This window comes from Crocodylus siamensis, chromosome 1 (genome assembly GCF_052110815.1).
Source record: "Crocodylus siamensis isolate JL-2025a chromosome 1, ASM5211081v1, whole genome shotgun sequence".
NCBI lineage: Eukaryota > Metazoa > Chordata > Crocodylia > Crocodylidae > Crocodylus > Crocodylus siamensis.
Genome location: NC_143395.1, coordinates 46,308,545 through 46,326,471, shown reverse-complemented (window position 1 = coordinate 46,326,471; position 17,927 = coordinate 46,308,545). Strand labels below are relative to the sequence as shown.

The 17,927-nt window shown below is 45.5% G+C and overlaps 1 protein-coding gene across 21 annotated transcripts in view; it reads left to right on the top strand.

Annotated features, from left to right (window-relative positions):
* Positions 1 to 17,927, top strand: part of DST (dystonin) — a 486,590-nt gene that overhangs the window by 244,041 nt on the left and 224,622 nt on the right. For all 21 annotated transcript variants that reach the window (XM_090034292.1, XM_090034349.1, XM_090034342.1 and 18 more), the window contains 2 exons: positions 16,983 to 17,095; positions 17,223 to 17,329. In XM_090034292.1, the coding sequence (XP_089890418.1) occupies positions 16,983 to 17,095; positions 17,223 to 17,329 (220 nt within the window). The remainder of the gene's footprint in view (positions 1 to 16,982; positions 17,096 to 17,222; positions 17,330 to 17,927) is intronic.

Below are 17,927 nucleotides of genomic sequence, written 5' to 3'. Positions count from 1 at the left end.
TAATAGTCTGGATGAGCTGTTTAAAGCTTCATTTCCTCACCTGTTCTGTTACCCACTTTGATTATATAGTTGAAATCGTCCACTGTTATGCATGGTCTCCCTCCCACCACATAAACCTCTAGCTTTCTGAGCAGCACATTCCTTCCTTCCCTCTCCAGTGGTGTGTATACATTGAAAATTTCTAATTCTGTTCCCCTGACTAATATTATTGTTTGTTTCAGTCTGCCACTGATGAGTTCTACCTGCTTTTGTCTCAGCTCCAGGTTCTTGAATAATATTGCTACCCTTGCCACTTTGCTTTCATTTGTCCCTGACCACCAAGATGGTCTCCATCTTCACCTTTTCTCAAAGTGTATATAATCTCTCTTCTCTGGTATGGCAGATTATGCCTGCCCTTATCTGGTTCAACACTGGTTCAATCTGTTCCTTTCTTTTCCTTGTTCAGATATGCCTGACGTTATGCAGAACTATTGTCAATTCCATTTATGCTTGTCTTAAGATGACTGCACCTGTCCCTTTAAGGTTTCTCCATGCTTGCTTTGAGCTGAGTGTGCCTGTCCCTTTATGGCCCATCTGTGCCACTGCTCAGGGCTGTCAACTCCTCCCCCTCCCTCCTGCACATTCCTGTAACCTTTGCAAGCTGCCAGATTGCTCAAATTTAGGAAAGCTTGCATATTCCCGTCTCCCTGCCCCTTCCTGACTTCTGGTCTCCAATCCTGGTTGGAGTCCAGAGGCATTAGTGCAGGGATGGGCAATTATTTTGGGCGGAGGGCCGCTTACCCAGTTTTGGCAGGCTGTCGGGGGCCACATGGGTAGCTGTGCCCTTTGACAGGTGCCCCACCCCTTGACAGGTGCCCCACCCCCTGGCCACCATCGTGGGACCAATGTCCCAGGGCCAGCACCAGTGGGGCCCAAAGTAGGGCATAGGCTAGCACGGGTCCATGGGACCGGGCTGGGCTGCACCAGCAGGGAAAGTGGGAGCTGGCTCGGCTCCATAGAGCCCCTGCTGGCTGGGACCTGCCACCCTGCTTTGGGTCCCACCAGCATTGGCCCCGGGACACCAGTGCAGGCCTTGTGCTCCTGCTGGCTCCCGCACCTGCTCACTCTCAATGCCTCCAGCCCCATGGTACAGGCAAGGGGCAGTGCACAGCCCCGGCCCCCTGCTTGCCGGCAGGGAAGAAGCTGGTGCTCAGCATGGGGAAAAGCAGCCCCTCACCTGCCCCATGGCCGGCGCGCCCTGCTGCAGCTGCTTCCAGCCTGCACAGGGGTGTCCTGAGCAGACACAGGCAGCGCCATGCAGGCTGCAAGTGGCTACATCACGGGGTGCCAGGCACAGGGCGAGTGAGGGGCTGCTTTGCACCACGTTCAGCACCAGCTTGTAACCCTCCCCCGCTGCCAGCTTGGGCCCCGCTGGCGCCAGGCTTGCCCATTGGCGCTGCACATGGCAGCAGCAGCTGCAGCACCCCCGCTTGCTGCGCTGGGCAGTGTTTGCTGCTGCTACTCACCTGGAGCTTGTGCTCTGGGCAGCCCAGAGGCAGTGGTGACAAACACTGCCTGACACAGCAAGCAGGGAGGCCGTAGCTGCTGTTGCCGTGCACAGCCCCAACAGGTGAGCCTGGAGTCTGAGTGCTGAGCGGTGCTTACAAGCTGGTGCTGAGCATGGGTGGGGGGGAAGCGTCCCCTCGCTCGCCCCGTGGCCGGTGCCCTGTGCTGCAGCCACTCGCAGCCCGCATGGGGCTGCCTGTGCCTGCTCAGGACAGCCCCGTGTGGGTTGCGAGTGGCTGCAGCAGAGAGTACCGGCGATGGGGCAGGGGAAGGGCCGCTTTCCTCTGGGTCAGGAAGGAGCCCAGGGAGAATCTGAGCATGGGGAAAAGCATCCCTTTGCCTGCCCTGGGGCCAGCGCTCCCTGCTGTAGCGACTTGCAGCCCGCGCGTGGCTGTCCCGAGTAGCTGCAGCACGGGACACCAGCCATGGGGCAGTGAAGGGCCACTTCTCCCTATGCTCAGCTTTTCCCTGGGCCACTTTTCCCCAGGTATCTTGCTTGCCTGGGGTCCTCCCCTGCCCTCCCCTTCCCTTCCCTCCCCTCCCCCCTACCTGAGATTCTGGCTTGGGACAGTGATGTGGTCCTAGGCCAGAAGCCCCAGGCCAGAAGTTCCTGACGTTGTGGGAGCCCATCGGGGCTTCCCCTGGGTCCAACTGCCCTTGGTTCCTGTCATTTTTGACAGGAACTGAGGGCAGATAAATATTAATTTTCTAAATTTTTTAGGGGCCGCATGGGCCGAATAGAATGACCTTGCAGGCGGGATCCAGCGCGCATGCCATATTTTGCCCACCCCTGCATTAGTAGCTGGAAACTGTTCTCTAGCTCGTCTTTTGACTCACTTCCCTATTTGTCAGGTTTCTTCTTTGTGGTCTTCAGCCCCTGTATTTTCTTTCTTTTCCCAGCCTGTTTCTCTGGTTCTTTCTCTTGCCTCTTCACTTCTGTTGTCTGTAACATATTGTCTTTCTTCCCTACTCCCACTTCCACGTTTGAGCTGTTTGCTGTTTTCACCTACCCTTCCATTCTGTCTCCTGTCTCAAATACCATATTTGTCCCTTACTTTCTCTACTGACATGACCCTTTGGATGCACTTTTCCATCTGTCTTTCTGTGTCTTCTGCTTCTAGTAAATCCATGTACATTGAAACTATAATTAATCTTTCTCTTAACTTTTCCCCTGCTATGAACTTTATTCCTCTTTATTCCTCCCATGTTTCTCTGCATAATTCTTTCTAAAGTTCTCATATCCTTCACCATCCCAGTTAATCAATTCCCAAGTCTTCAAGTTCAAGAAAGCAGTCAGGCTGGTAGGATGTTTCACCCACGTGTCCAAAATTTCAAATAGTACCTTTTCCAGGAAATTGTATCTGTTCATCATCGATCCCATCTATTTTCTCTTACTGGTTAAAATTGCCTTTTCCGCAGCCTCCACTCCTCTCTAGCTTCTCTTGGTGCCTCTTCTGTGGTTTCCCATTGTGCCACTCATGGTCGGCCAGCCAGTCATCGTGCTCCCACCATCCTCTCTTGACATATCTTCTCCTGCTGCTTCTACTCTGTCTCCTGCTCTCCTCTGGTCCTGGCTTCCTGCTAGTGTTGTCAGGCTCATGTACTGCTCTAAGCACTGCTTAAAAGAGTGGTTATGGAATACTTGTGCTACAATTTGCAGCAGTTTTAAAAAAAACTGCTAAATTCTGGATAAACTAAATATATGAGTACGATATATGAATTACTACATGTATGTTTATTTCAAGGTCAGTGTTTTCATATTTGATCCTCACTTGCATGTGCTCAGGGAGAACAGGGTGTCACGGTAAGAAGGGGGGAAGGGGCTGCAGGAGGAAGAAGCTAAAGGAGGAGGCAGAGGGTAAGGGGGTCACCTGACACCCCCCCCCAGATTTATTTTCCCTGCTGTAGTAGTGAGAGGGGAATAAGTCCAAGGAAAATCTTTACTAATTAGATTCTGTACCTGGAAAATTATATCAAATTTTTAAAATTTTCTCTCTATATAATCTAATAATTGTGGGGTGTTATTTTATATTCTGGATAATATTCTGTTCAAGTAAATATAGTAGCTATATTTTGTAATTTTTTTTAACTTACATATTACTTGAATGAATGATGAATAGGGTTCACTAGAATCCATGCCAGAAGTGTGCTACGCAGCAGCTCCTTTAGTCTTGCAGTTTCCCCTGTGCTCCCCATTGCCAATGATTAATAGAGAGGCCCATCAGCCTCGCTGTTTGCTCCTGATGGCTGGGAGGCTAAAACCAGGGCCCCTCCATCATTCAGCAGTGGCAGGCAAAAACCACAGCATATTTAAAACCACAGGTTTTGCCTTCCCACTGATCAGAGGTGAGTGGCAGGGCCCCTCCACCAATCAGCAGGCGGGGCCCATCCACCAATCACCTCTCTGCCCATCAGGGACATGCAGGGGAAACTGCAAGATTAAAGGAGCTGCCATGCAGCATACTTCTGGCATGATTTCTAGTATTTCCTAATGATGAGGTACTTCTGTAAAATGCTTTGAAACATTCTAGCTGCCCAACCAATTTTCTAATTGACTTTGTTTTGTTTTAGTTTTTTTGTTGATGGCATTATTGTTTGAAAACGTTGTTTCTGACTGTACCTGAGTATATGCAGTTTTGAAAGGTTCATTTTGTGGATGTGGACAGAATGGAAAGAGTCTGATGCATAGCTATGAAAGTAATTGGTAGCCTAGGAAGGAAAACTTATAAGGAAAAGCTAAAAGAACTAAGGGAAACTAGGCTGATTTAGTGTGAAGAGATAACTGAAGGGGGATTTGATAAGTTTTCAAATATCTGAAGGGAGATTACATAGGGGACAGGACTAGGAGCAATGGATGCAAGCTGCAACAGAAGAAATTTAGGTTGGAGATTAGTAGGAACTTTTTGACTATTAGGATGGTTCAGCATTGTAACAGGCTACCTAGAGAAGTTACAGAATTTCCTTTGCAGGATCTAGACAGATAGTTGACTGGGATGGTGTAGGCAGGATGATCCTGCCTTGAGCAGAGGGCTGGACTGGATGATCTCATGAGGTCCCTTCCAGACCTACTGAGGTCCTCTGTTGCTTTCTGTTTCATCATGTTATATATAGGAACTAGCCAGTTGCCCATCGAGAATGATGGTGGGGGGGGACAAGGATGGAGCAGTGCCACCCAACGCCCTGTGCTGCTGCTGCTCTGCCTCTGGCCCCATGGGCCGGTCCACCTCCACCCCCCACATCCAGCTCTGTGTGCCAACCCTTCTCCCACTGGTGCCAGCTTCTCAGTCCCCGCCTTCCTGCAGGAGGGTGGGATGGACCCCTGTGTCCAGCCCCACCCCTGCTTTTCATCTGGCCCCGTTCCCTGCCATTCCCCTCTTCCCCCCTGCTGCATTGGGTCCAGGCCCATTTACCCCCCTCTCTCTCCTCCTCTGCCTCCAAGAAGCAAGGCCGGTGGGGGAGGGGGCACAAGGTGGCCTTGCCCCTCCGCTCCAGTCCTGCTGGGGGATGGTGGGGATGGCACCACCATGACAGTAGGGCCTGAGGGGCCAGAGTGGGGGGGCGCGAGGCCCCACTGTCATGGTGGTGCCATCGTAGGCATTCCCCTCTGCCTCCAAGGAGCAGGGCTGGGGGGGAGGGGGCAGCACCACTGGCTTATTGCCCCTGCTCCTGTCATGGTGGCACTCCTGTCTGTGCGGAGCACTCTGATTGGTTGTTTCACTAGGCATTGTGATTGGCTGCTGAGACAACCAATCAGAGTGTGAATAAAGTGTTACTGACAGACCAACAGACAGATTAAGGCTTTTATAATATTAAAATAGTAGAAAAAACCTGTAGGCCAAACTTCTAATTTGTTTTTTTACTATAGCAGTATGATAGAACAATTTTTCTGTTGCAGAGAATTCAGCAAGACCACAACAGCCTAGAAATTTTAAGACTGAATTTTTATCTGAAATCTCTGTGTTTATCTTATGAACATATTTGCATCCCTACCAAGACTAATATTGTTTGACGCCCACTGAAAGGATCTCAAGGCAGCCCAGGAACTGCTGTAGAGTTTGTGCTAGGATGCATTAAATATGACATACAATTTTGGTGGGTGTAGCAAACGTGCATGTTCACAAAATGAAAGGGGAACTGTAGTTGCCAATTGACAGTGCAGAGAAGGTACTTGGGAGGAACTTGTTTATACAGAGCAAGTCATACATAGAAAAGAGTAATATAAGCTGCAGCTGAATACAGCTGAAAATAAATAGGAGTAGGACATGTAAGCAAATGATAGAATAGATAGTATTAATTTGAGTGCATCACCTGATTTCTTTGTCTTGAAATATTAGTACTTATTCTTTCAAAACTGCTAATTTGATGTTTTTAAAAGGGTGACAAAGCATTTGACTGCTTGAATCCTTGTTTGCTAAATAAAAGGCCTGTGCTTGCAACAAGCATTCTCAGCCCTTCAAAGCAGAAGATTGCTGTGCAAGCTTTATTACATGCTTGGCTCCAGGAAAACAGTACACGTGGCATGCTGCTGGGAGGTTAAAACACGTGGCAGGTAATCAGGCACTGACATGAATACATTCCTTGAGGGTAGAAAGGATCAGGCCAAAATTTGCTATAACTTGCTGAGTACCTTGAGGGCATGAATTGAAAAGAAATTAAATATTATACAGTTTCAATCCTTAAAATGCTAGGGGATATGTTTAAAATAAAGACAAAGATTATTTGTATCTGCTAGTTTCAGCTTGCCATTCACTGATTTGCAGTTTACAGTTACCTTTTCTTTAACTAATAAAGGGAAAGAAAAAACAAATGTCTCTTTTCTTTCCACTGCATTCACAAAATATTTCTAAGTGAAAAAAGTGCATTGTTCACGCTGAAATAGCACTGGCACTAAAACTTTGACATAGAGGGGAAGAAAAAGGTTTTAAAAATATTTTAAAACTATTTCATTTCCCCTAAACAGACTTTCTTGCCTATAAGTGATAAGATATAGCCCAACATCTAATTTATTTTGTTTACTCTTAGGTACCATATTGAAAATGTAAAGTAGCTATAGTTTTACCAAGACTATCCCAGCCCACTGCATTGAGATATTTTTTGTGTGAGTGTAGAATTCATGGCTCATTTTTTCTGGAGTTACCAGTGCATTTGTCTCCTTATTGTTATATTTGTGGCTCAATAAATGTAAACACAGTTAGATATAATATGTACTTTGGGGGCAATTTAAAAGGTGGCATCCTAATTGTTACTGAATCGGTGCCTTTGCGAGGAGCTGTGGAACACTGCAACACATTTTGCTATGGAACATATTTTGCAATTTTTGAGATTTTAGGACTTGTTTTCATTCCTGTTAAAACAAAGCCAGAACCTTTGGAAAACTTTTATGAAATAGGATTATGTTGAAACACTCATTTTTATGGATTCAAAAGTCTCATTTTCATTTGGGGTCTCTACTTGTCTCCGACTAAAATGTCTAGGAAATTCTGTATCTCAGAAAACTCCCAGTCAAAGTATTCATCAAAATCAATGCCTATTTGTGAAATTTTTCAGCTTCAACAAAACCGAATGTTCTGGGGAAACTATTTCATAGACGTTAGGGCTGGAAGGGACCTCATAAGATCGAGTCCAGCCTTGTGAAAGTCCAGCCCCCTAAAAATACATTTAGTCAAAAATTTATCAGCTCTACTACTGATGCTGAGTGTGTTGTCTTTTGGAAAATATATCACTAAAGATCTGGCAAGAAGTTTAGGGAGGGGGGAAAGAGGTGATGGGTGTCTTACCTAGTCTAGGGGCCCAACAAGTTCCTGGCTGCTGCTGCTGCAGCATGATCTGCACTCCCTGGTTGCTGTTCTTTCAGCAGCAGCCCAGTGTTTGTGTGGCTGTTGCTACAATGGCAATGCCATGGGGCTTCTTCTGCTGCCAGGGTACAGGCTTCATGGGGGTGTGGCTGGTGCACTGCTTCCCCTTCATCCTCTCCCGCCAAGTAATACTATTGGATTTGGTCTTGTCTGAAAACTGGTGTCTTGGTCCAAGTTATCTGAGCTGTTTACATATTTCCTTTATAAATACACAGTGGCATTTTAGCTGCCTAGTTTTCATCCTTCCTTGTCATTTCCTTATGACAGAGTGAAGAGGACTATTCAATGAAGGGAGAATCCACTGGGCATTTGGGAAGGCAAAATGTAATTGTTTGGAGTAAGGGCGGCCAATGTGTGGCACGTGGTAGATTGGGGTGGGAACAGGCAGCACGGTGTCTGATAGGGCAAGAAGCAGACAGCAGTTTAGGTTGAGGGAGGGGATCCAAGTAGCACTCAGGGAGGGTTCAGGGCTAATTTGCACCATAATTTGTAGCCAAAAAATTTGTCCCCCACTGGTTTGGGGATTTATGGTTTTGAGCAGCAGAAGAAACTACTTCTGGGCCCAGCAGTGGTCCATTGCCCTTCCATATCTTCTATGAGGTGCTTTCTCTATTCTTTCTTCTCCCTTGAGTTGGTTAGATTCCAGTTGTTCTTGCTTGCAGTGAGGTGTGGCAATATATAAGCTGGTGCTGCAGGTGGGTGGATGGGCCCTTGGCACTACTCTGCAATACTGCTGACTGATCTATGAAATATCTTGAACCTGTTTGGTTTTTATTAGGGATGAGCATGTGGGTAACCACAGTTGCACATCTGTTTTGTTGTCTTATACTTGTTTCCTTTTGATAAGGTGTGCTGGATCTCCTGGAATGCTAGGGGCTGGACTTAATTACCTTAAGGGATTTGGAAGGTATTTTCCCATATAGTAGAACTGGTAAACAGCTTTGTGGGTTTCTTCATCTTCTTGGCATTCAGGGTATCTGGGTAAGGGTGCCTTATTTGATGTTACAACTTCTGATGGATTTCTAGTACAGTTTGGAGGTTAAGAGGATCAGCTATGAGCACTTGACCATAGATAGGCTTATTCAGGCACTGGTCTTAGGGGCAGAATTGGCAAAATGAAAGTGCTAAATTAGTGCCTTCATGTCACGAAACTCCATTCATCTTAATTTTCATGGAGACTCTGTCTACATAGACTAACAGCATTATTTATTTATAAGATGAGGATTTGTGAAGTGACTGGGGCAAACAGGTCTTTTGGCTGCTGAGGTGCTCCAGCTGTTTGCTGAGCCTTTTATTCCAAAGGGCATCACTTTGCTGATCAGCTGTATGGGACTGCTGATGGGCTGTAACTAGGGTGGCCATCAAGGTACCTCAAGAATAGAGGACAATTGCATTTATTTATAAATGCCCCCACCACCATGAACGTTGCCTGCCTCCCAAGACTGGGGGGGCACGGTGAGCTCCTGCAGGTGGTGGCAGCAGTGTCAGTGGTGGGGAATGGTGGCAGCGAGCAGGGAGCTCCCACAGGCAGCTGTAGCAGTGTCGGCGGGGGCGGCCTGAGCAGGGAACTCCTACAGGCAGCCGCAGCCATGTTGGAGGCAGGCATGATGCTGAGCGGTGAAAAACAGAGGACATAAAGGTGTCCGGTTTCGTATCACTAGAGGACAGAAGACCAGAAAACTGGACTGTCCTCTGTAAAACCGAATGAATGTCCACCCTAGCTTCAACTGAGTGGAGAGGGTGCATCCCTTGAAATAAATGCTGGAATAAATAGCTGAGTGGTTTATTTTTAATTCAGCAACCCATTGCAAATTAAGAAGATTGTGAATCACCTGGATAGATGATTCCAGTTTTAATGTATTACTTTGTCCGTGTGTCTGTCCATATCTAGGTCAACAGCTGAAGTTACTTGCTATTAAATGTTTGTTTAATTAACTGATATGGGAGATTCAGCATTATACAGGTTTATAAATTCCATTTTGGGAAATGTCGTGAAATGTACAATGAAAGGAGTCATCTGAACTAGTAGCCTATGTAGCTGGCCTCTAACTGTAACTGGTCAGAAAAAAAAGCCCTTTTGTGCACTTATGTATGACAATGAAGGGATGATGTTCAGTTCCTGCCCATCTAAATAGAAAACAAAGTGTTAGGATGCATAAAGAATAAGACAGGAAATATTTCTGAAAATATGGTATAGTCATATTGTGAATTGATGGTGCACCATATTCAGTCCTTATCATTCCAGCTTCAAAATAATACAGAGAAATAGGAGAGACTCAATGTTGTGCAGTGAAAATGTGTACGAGTATCAAAAGACTTCATAGGAAGGGAAGGATTAGAATTATCCATTTTAAAGGGAAGATAAGTAGTGCCATGATAAAGGTACATGGAAAAAAAAGAAAAGTGTGGGCATTCCATAGTATGGGTAGGGTTTATTTTTTTTAATTAAACTGGGAAGACAAGTTTAATACTGATAAAATAAAATATTTTAGTAGAAAGTAGCATCAAGGCCAGAGATTTCAGAAAAGAATTAGATGTTTATATGGGTAAGGAGAGAACTGTGTTTAGGGTGAACATATGTTCTAGCTTAGCCAGACTGTCCCGGATTTCAGAGGCTGGTCCCAGCTGGCTGTCGAGAATTATAAAGGGTATCCCAGAAATGCAGGAGCATGGGGTGCAATCTGGCGAGGAGTCAGAACAACTCAGAGCACCTTGCCTGGCTGGCATCCCACCCCACACCATCCCTGCTGACTTGTGAGAGCACTGGGGGTGCGGGTAGTGGGAGGGTGGAAGACAGTGTCCCGGATTTCCGGGATGATGTCCAGAATTTCCAGATGGTCAGCCTAACTGTGTTAGATAACTGCTTACCTCCTTTGTCTGCAAGTAATGCTATCATGCTTAATGGCACAATAGAGTCAGTAACTACCTTATGTTAGAAAAAAGGTCCCAAAAAAGCAACTTATTCCATAGTTTTGTACCATTGGGTTCTTGTACCCTCCGTATAAGTACTGCACAGTTTTAGAGAAATTATATTAGTATTTCGATAGGTATCAAAATCAGGCGTAGACATATATTCTGTAGCCTACAAAGCACAGCACTCATTTAGGGGTAGATTCCGTAGTTTGTGCTGAGCGAGAAGCCATTCCCTCCTTCCCCCCCACCAAAAAATTGATCACAGATGAGGTTATAAATCAGGAATGTAAGACATATGGCTTGTGGGCCGGATTTGGAGTGCAGAGCTGGGTCATCTGGCTTGCAGCCCTGATTGAGGAGGGACTTCCCCATGTCTGTAGCCAGGCACCTGGGTGAGAGCCAGGGCACCGGAGCCCCAGCAGCATTGACACCCAACGCTACGGCTTGCTCCCACAGTGGCAGTGAAGTGTCTGTGATGCTGGGCCCCTTTCCACTGGGTCAGCCTGGAAGGTGAGGCAGTCTGTGGGTCTGCAGGGCCACCCTGCACCATTTCTCCTGCCTGTGGACTGATCCCACACCAGTCATCTGGCCTGCTGACCAGATGTCTTTGGTACTCCTGACATACATGAAATTCCCTGAGTATGCTCTGAAAATTCCCATAACTTTTCTGTGCACTGGCAGGAGATAAAACCACATTTAGAGATCTATGATGTGTTTAAAAGCCATAAAGGCAAATCTTTAAAAAAATATAAAAATAATGGTGATTATTGATTTCATGAGTAGTTTGGATCAGAAGAAAAACTCTGACTAAAATGTGAGCATTAATTGCTGTCTTCTGACCATGACATTTACAGCAACTTGCCTTGTTTTACTTTGTGAGGGACAGTGTGATAGGGTAGGCAGGTTTCAACATGCTGCTGTGCGCATGTTTTTCACTTGCACCTCATGTTTTTGGCTTCCAGTTTTAGGACCTATTTCCTTCTTTATGCAGGCACCAGAGGCTCTCACCCTCCGGTAGCCTTCAAGCCATGTTTCTGTTTCATTAGTGAAGACAAGAACAAAAGCTCACATGCTGTCTGCTGTAGTCTTTCCTGCTGACAGAGGTCTTTTGACATGATTTATTTTAGAAGAGTGCATTGCGTCAAATATACAGCTGACTAGAAATGAGATGGTTTTCATTTCAAATTGTTCTTGTTGTTTAAAATAATGTTAGTAACCATGTTTTGTTCTGGGTTTTGAAGATAGAGAAGTATTTCTAAGATTCACATGAAGTTAGGGTTAGGTGATGGGATGAAATAGAAGCTGTGACTTAAACTAATATATGCAATTTTTCAGTAATTGTGAAATAAACTATACCTCATATTCGCATGACAGCAACTGTATACTTAAGAAATTTTAGTATCATCAAAACTATTTATTGCTTATTTTTCTGAAGAAAGAAAAGGTTCTTCCAATAACTTGTTCTTTCTTGTTTTGGGAGTTGGCGTATGAATAGGCATCATATATCACTCGTTGCTGTTCTTACCAGCAAGTGTGAAATGAACTGAAGAAAAACAGAATGGGAGGCACAGCATATATTTATACAGAAGTTTTTTGTTCTCTATCTACTGTATGCAATAAAGGAAATCTCTATTAATCTACAGTGGGCATGTCTACATGAGATGCTTACTGTGCGATAGTCTAATAACACTATGCAGTAGTGTATCACAGCAAAAATCGTGCTAATAGTCTGCTGCACAGTGTTGTTAGGCTAATGCACAGTAAGCATCACTAACCATGGGCCAGTGGTACTGCACAGTAACTTTACGTACTGTGCATTTAGTTTAGTATTTTATTAAGGAAGTACTAAACTAAATGCAAAGTATCTAAGGTGCATTAATGAACACATAGGCACACCCAGTATGTACTACTGTGACACTGATGTAATGGCACATTACGCTTCTTTTCCAGCAGTTACTTTAACTGGAGCAGAAGCAGGGTCATACTATTTTTTTAAATTATTATTTCTTTTTAATATAATTACAATGAAAAAAAATGCCTTTTACCTTTAGTGACACAAAGGCATGACAAGTAAAAGTCAGTGTTGTCAATTTGATAACAAATTCTGTTGCAGTAAGAAAAGATTGCTGAAAACTCCCATTGATGTCTATGGAGAGCACAACAGTGTTAGAAAAATATTGTGGTACTTAAATGTTTCTTTTAAGAAAATGTTACTGTTTTAAAAGTCTTACTGATTAATTCTCTAGACAACACAAGGAAAACTTCAATTCGAAATGGCTGAAAGAATTTTATTCCATTTGTAATATATTTTTAATAAATTCTCCACTATGGTCACATTGAATGTAGTGAATTTTACAGCTTTAAAAACTGGCATGCTGAAAGAGCTTGTGTTTTTAGTGGCTTTGAAAAAAAGTAAATCAGTTTGAAGTGTTAGTTTGACCTGTTTCTGTTGCAAACACTTTCAAATTTTGCTCTGGGAAACTGTATGAAAATAAACCATTTCCACCAGGAAGACATTTTACATTTCTGACAAATATAAGAATAGATTGCTGGAGTTACCCACTTCCTAATGCTGGCTGACATTCACCTAATGTTACCTATAAGGACCTGGGTTTGAAAACAAGTAAACGTTTCACATGTTTTAAAAGTTAGCAAGTACTGTTTTAATGTTAGACCTCTCATGCCATCAGTGGCACCACCAGTTTATTGACACCACACTACTGAGTTCCAGCTGATGCATCTGTGACAAAGACATAGAGTCTCTTTTTGTACTGCTTTTTTCCTTTCTTCTGTTTTGGGGATTGTTTCAAGCTTTGTTAAAACCTGGTTTTCAGAACCTCCAACTCCAGCTGACTTCAGTAAGAGCTGTTGATTTTTAACACCTTTTGACAGTTATTTTCTTATTTGCTAAAGCTTAAGTATATTCTTAATTCTGTACCAGGTACAAATTAAGATAACTGGTTTGCTGAAGAGTTGACAGCCTGAGAGCCAGACAGAAAACATGTAGAAAGCCTAGAGTTTAATGCTTACTTAGAAGTTTAAGGCATGACATTTTGAGGTAGCGATGTTGGCAGGAGTTTGTTTTCAAAGGCATTATAAAAAAAAAATATATTTATTTACAGGAGAAGTATGAGCAAAGAGACAGTGTTACACTGATGAACAGGAATGTTGGTCCAGGTGTCCGAGATTGAATGATCCATGAAGGAAGGCACAAAGATATAGGACAGGCTGTTCAACTGGTGGCCCCTGGGCCGCATGCAGCCTGCAAGAGGTTACCACTGCTTGACCTGGTACTGGCTACAGGGGATGACCTAATCGGCGACCTAGTGATCGATGGGAAGCTGGGTAACAGCGACCATGAGCTGATCACCTTCGCCATCCGCTGTAAAACTGGCAAGTCAGTTAGCAACATGGAAGTCCTTGACTTCAGGGAAGCTGACTTTGACAAGCTCAGGAGGCTTGCCAGTGAGGCCCTAAGGGACCACAACCCCAGGGAGAGGGGAAGTTCAAGAAGAGTGGTTGCTCCTCAAGGGAGCAATCATCAATGCACAAGCTAATTCTATTCCATCTTGGAGGAAAGGCAGCAGCCCCCTGGCTCTCCAGGGATCTAGCAGACCTCCTGAGGCTAAAAAGAAAGGCCTACAAAGGATGGAAGAGGGGATTCACCTCCACGGAGGATTATTCTGCACTGGTCTGGTCCTTCAGGGAGCAAACCAGGAAAGCCAAGGCTGCAATTGAACTCCAACTAGCTTCAAGCATTAAGGCAATAAAAAGTCCTTTTTCAGGTACGTGGGGAGCCAGAGGAAAAGCAAGGGCAACGTTGGACCCCTGCTGAACCAGACAACAACCTATTAAATGGGTACTTTGCATCAGTCTTTCATCAGTCCCATGGGATACCTGTGCCCACCACGGGACAGGGTGGTCCAGGTGAGGGAGATTTCATAGATTTTCATAGACATTAGGGCTGGAAGGGACCTCGGGAGATCATCGAGTCCAGCCCCCTGCTCTCCATTAATGCTGACCTCATGAAGGAACATCTTAAGAAGCTGGATACCTTCAAGTCAGCTGGCCCTGACAATCTATACCCCAGGATACTCAAGGAGCTGGCGAGCATCATAATCCAGCCTCTGGCACAGATCTTTGAAAACTCCTGGCGCTCTGATGTAGTGCCCGAAGACTGGAAGACGGCCAATGTGGTGCCTATCTTCAAGAAAGGGAGGAAAGTGGATCTGGCTAACTATAGGCCCATCAGCCTGACTTCTATCCCGGGGAAGATCTTAGAAAAGTTTATTAAAGAGGCCATCCTTAATGGACTGGCCGCCACCAATATCCTGAGGGATAGCCAGCACAGGTTTATTGCGGGTAGGTCTTGCTTGACCAATCTCATTTCCTTCTACAACCAGGTGACCTATCAGCTGGACAAGGGAGGAGAGATTGATGTCATATATCTTGACTTCAAAAAAGCCTTTGATCTGGTATCCCATGATCACCTCTTGGAGAAACTGGCCAATTGTGGCCTTGGGTCTACCACGATCCACTGGCTGGAAAATTGGCTCCATGGTTGTACCCAGAAGGTAGTAATTGATGGAGTCATCATGGTGTCCTGTGACCAGTGGGGTCCCCCAAGGCTCTGTCCTTGGACCCATATTGTTCAACATCTTCATTAATGATGTGGGCATTGGAGTCAGAAGCGGACTGGCCAAGTTTGCCGTTGACACCAAACTTTGGGGCAAAGTATCCACGCCAGAAGATAGGCGGGTGATCCAGGCTGACCTGGATAGGCTCAGCAAATGGGTGGATGAGAACCTGATGGTATTTAACACTGAAAAATGCAAGGTTCTCCACCTTGGGAAGAAAAACCTGCAGCATCCTTATAGGCTTGGCAGTGCTATGCTGGTTAGCACTATGGAAGAAAGAGACTTGGGGGTCATCATTGACCACAAGCTGATCATGAGCCTTCAGTGCGATGCTGTGGCTAGTAAAGCAAGCAAAACGCTGGCTTGCATCCATAGATGCTTCTCAAGCAAATCCTGGGATGTCATTCTCCCCTTGTACTCGGCCTTGGTGAGGCTGCAGCTGGAGTACTGCGTCCAGTTTTGGGCCCCACAATTCAAAAAGGATGTGGAGCAGCTTGAGAGAGTCCAGAGAAGAGCTGGACACATGATCAGAGGTCAGGAAAACAAACCTTACGATGACAGGCTGAGAGCTGATGACAGGCTCAGGGGTGATCTGATGACCACCTATAAGTTTATCAGGAGTGACCACCAGGATCTGGGGCAATGTCTGTTCACCAGAGAGCCGGAAGGGATGATGAGGTCAAATGGTCATAAACTATTACAAGACTGTTTCAGGCTGGACGTAAGGAAGAATTTCCTTACTGTCCGAGCCCCCAAGTTCTGGAACAGCCTGCCAATGGAGGTGGTTCAAACACCTACATTGAACACCTTCAAGAGCAAATTGGATGCTTGTCTTGCTGGGATCCTATTACCCCAGCTGATTTCCTGCCCTTTGGGTGGGGGACTGGACTCGATGATCTTCCGAGGTCCCTTCCAGTCCTAATGTCTATGAAATCTATGAAACACGCAGCCCCTGGCCTCTTGTCTGACTGCTGCTGCTACCATTACTTCAGTTCCTGTGACAGTGGTGGCCAGAGTCTCTGGGGGAGGACAGCATAGTGGGAGACTGGTATGCTTGCTTCCCATGCAGCAGCACTGGCAGGGAGGCAGTACCATACCTAGACTCCTGGTGGCTGTGGGTGAACTTTTAGTATCGGCCCCCACTTTGCCAGAGATAGTGATGATAATAATAATTGGACAATGGGAAAAAAATCACCATTTTTAGGCCCCCTTTCAGTATGGGCTCTTGGCAGCCGCCCAGTTTGCCCATGCTGTGTCTGGCTCTGCAGGTAGGCTTGGTGGGGAGGGGGAGAGGTGAAGTTCATGTGGCAGCAGTAGGGGGTAAGATAGCATGTTTGATAGCCATCCTGCTCTCAGGGCAGCGTCAGGAGGACTGATTGCCAGTGCGGTGGTAGCAGAGAGGAGACTCGTGCATCAGAGAGGGAGGGGGACCTGTGCTTCTTTCACAGCACTGGTGAAAGAAGCCACGGTGGTAAAAGGAGGACTTGCATGTTGTTAGTGGTGGAGGGCTTGTGCAGGGGGGCTGGATGCAGCAGGGGTCCCAGGGAGCTCATGTGGTCCCTGTGGTATGCAGCCTGCATAGTGTGCACCCTGGGGCTTGAGACCTGTGCACTATGCAGCCCCCAGCGGCTCTGAAGTTGGACAGCCTTGACCTAGACAGTGAAGCTAAAGTCTTGCCTACATATTGATACTCAGAAAAAGTTAATCCATATTAACTAAGGGGAATTAGCTAAACTGCATTAAGTTTCTTTGTGGACCTATTTGACTCCATATTAAAGTGTCCTTAATATGATTTAGCTTACTCGGAAGTAAGTCTCTTTAATGCTAAACAAACATGGGAGTTTAATGTAGTTTACCTAATGTACTTTAAAAGGTGATTAGAATATCAGACCCTGAAACACATTTTTTAAAAATAATACTGCATGTTAAATTGTCCTTTTAAAGGATTGCACTGTAGAATAAATATTTTAACATTTTGAAACAAGTAATTAATGACAATGAATTGTTGTTATTTTTGTTTGTTTTTATATAGGCCGGACCTGATAGACATGAATACTGTTGCTGTTCAAAGCAACCTTGCAAATTTAGAACACGCTTTTTATGTAGCAGAAAAACTTGGTGTCGCCAGACTTCTGGATCCTGAAGGTAAGCCATTTCTTAGACTTTGTTGCAAGCAAGGTTGCATATAATTTAAAACATCAGAGGACTATAGAGTTATTTGTGACAATGTGCATGTGTGCATAATAAAAAAACTATACTGTGATGTTCTTAGATGTTGATGTCTCCTCACCTGATGAGAAGTCAGTAATAACTTATGTGTCATCACTTTATGACGCATTTCCCAAAGTACCAGAAGGCGGTGAAGGCATCAGTGCAAATGTAAGTAGGAGAGCAGCACCCACGGAGCATGTCAGCTTCCTTGACCTGCCTCTGATTTTCACGGTTCCAACTCAGTAGCATTAGCAAAGTTCTCCACAGATTGCTGTCACACGTGCTACTACCAGTCTCACTACAGCAGTAACACAGGAGAAAGCTTTTTTTGTTGGCAATAACTAGAGATTTAAGGGTATAAGAACATAAGAAATGCCATACTGGGTCATACCACAGGTTTATCTAGCCAAGTATCTTGTCTGTTATGGTTGTAGAGGAAGAAAGAGCATATCCAGGATGATTTATTTGCTCATCTCCCCTACAGCAGGAGTGCTCAACCTCTTGCCAAATGCTGAAGTCCTGCACTGTTGGTCACAGCTGGGCCATGCCACCCTCCCTGCCACCATCCATGGGGCTGGCTTGAGGCCAGGCCATGTCCCTTTTCCCATCTCCAGCGGGGCCAAGTCACATCCCTTTTGCCCCTGTGGAGCCAGTGCCACGCTCCCTCTCCCTGCAAGGCCAGGTCGGGGCCTGGCCATGACCTCTTCCCCCGCACCCGCCATACCATGCTCCCTTTCTCCTGTGGGGCCAAGCCACACCCCCTTTC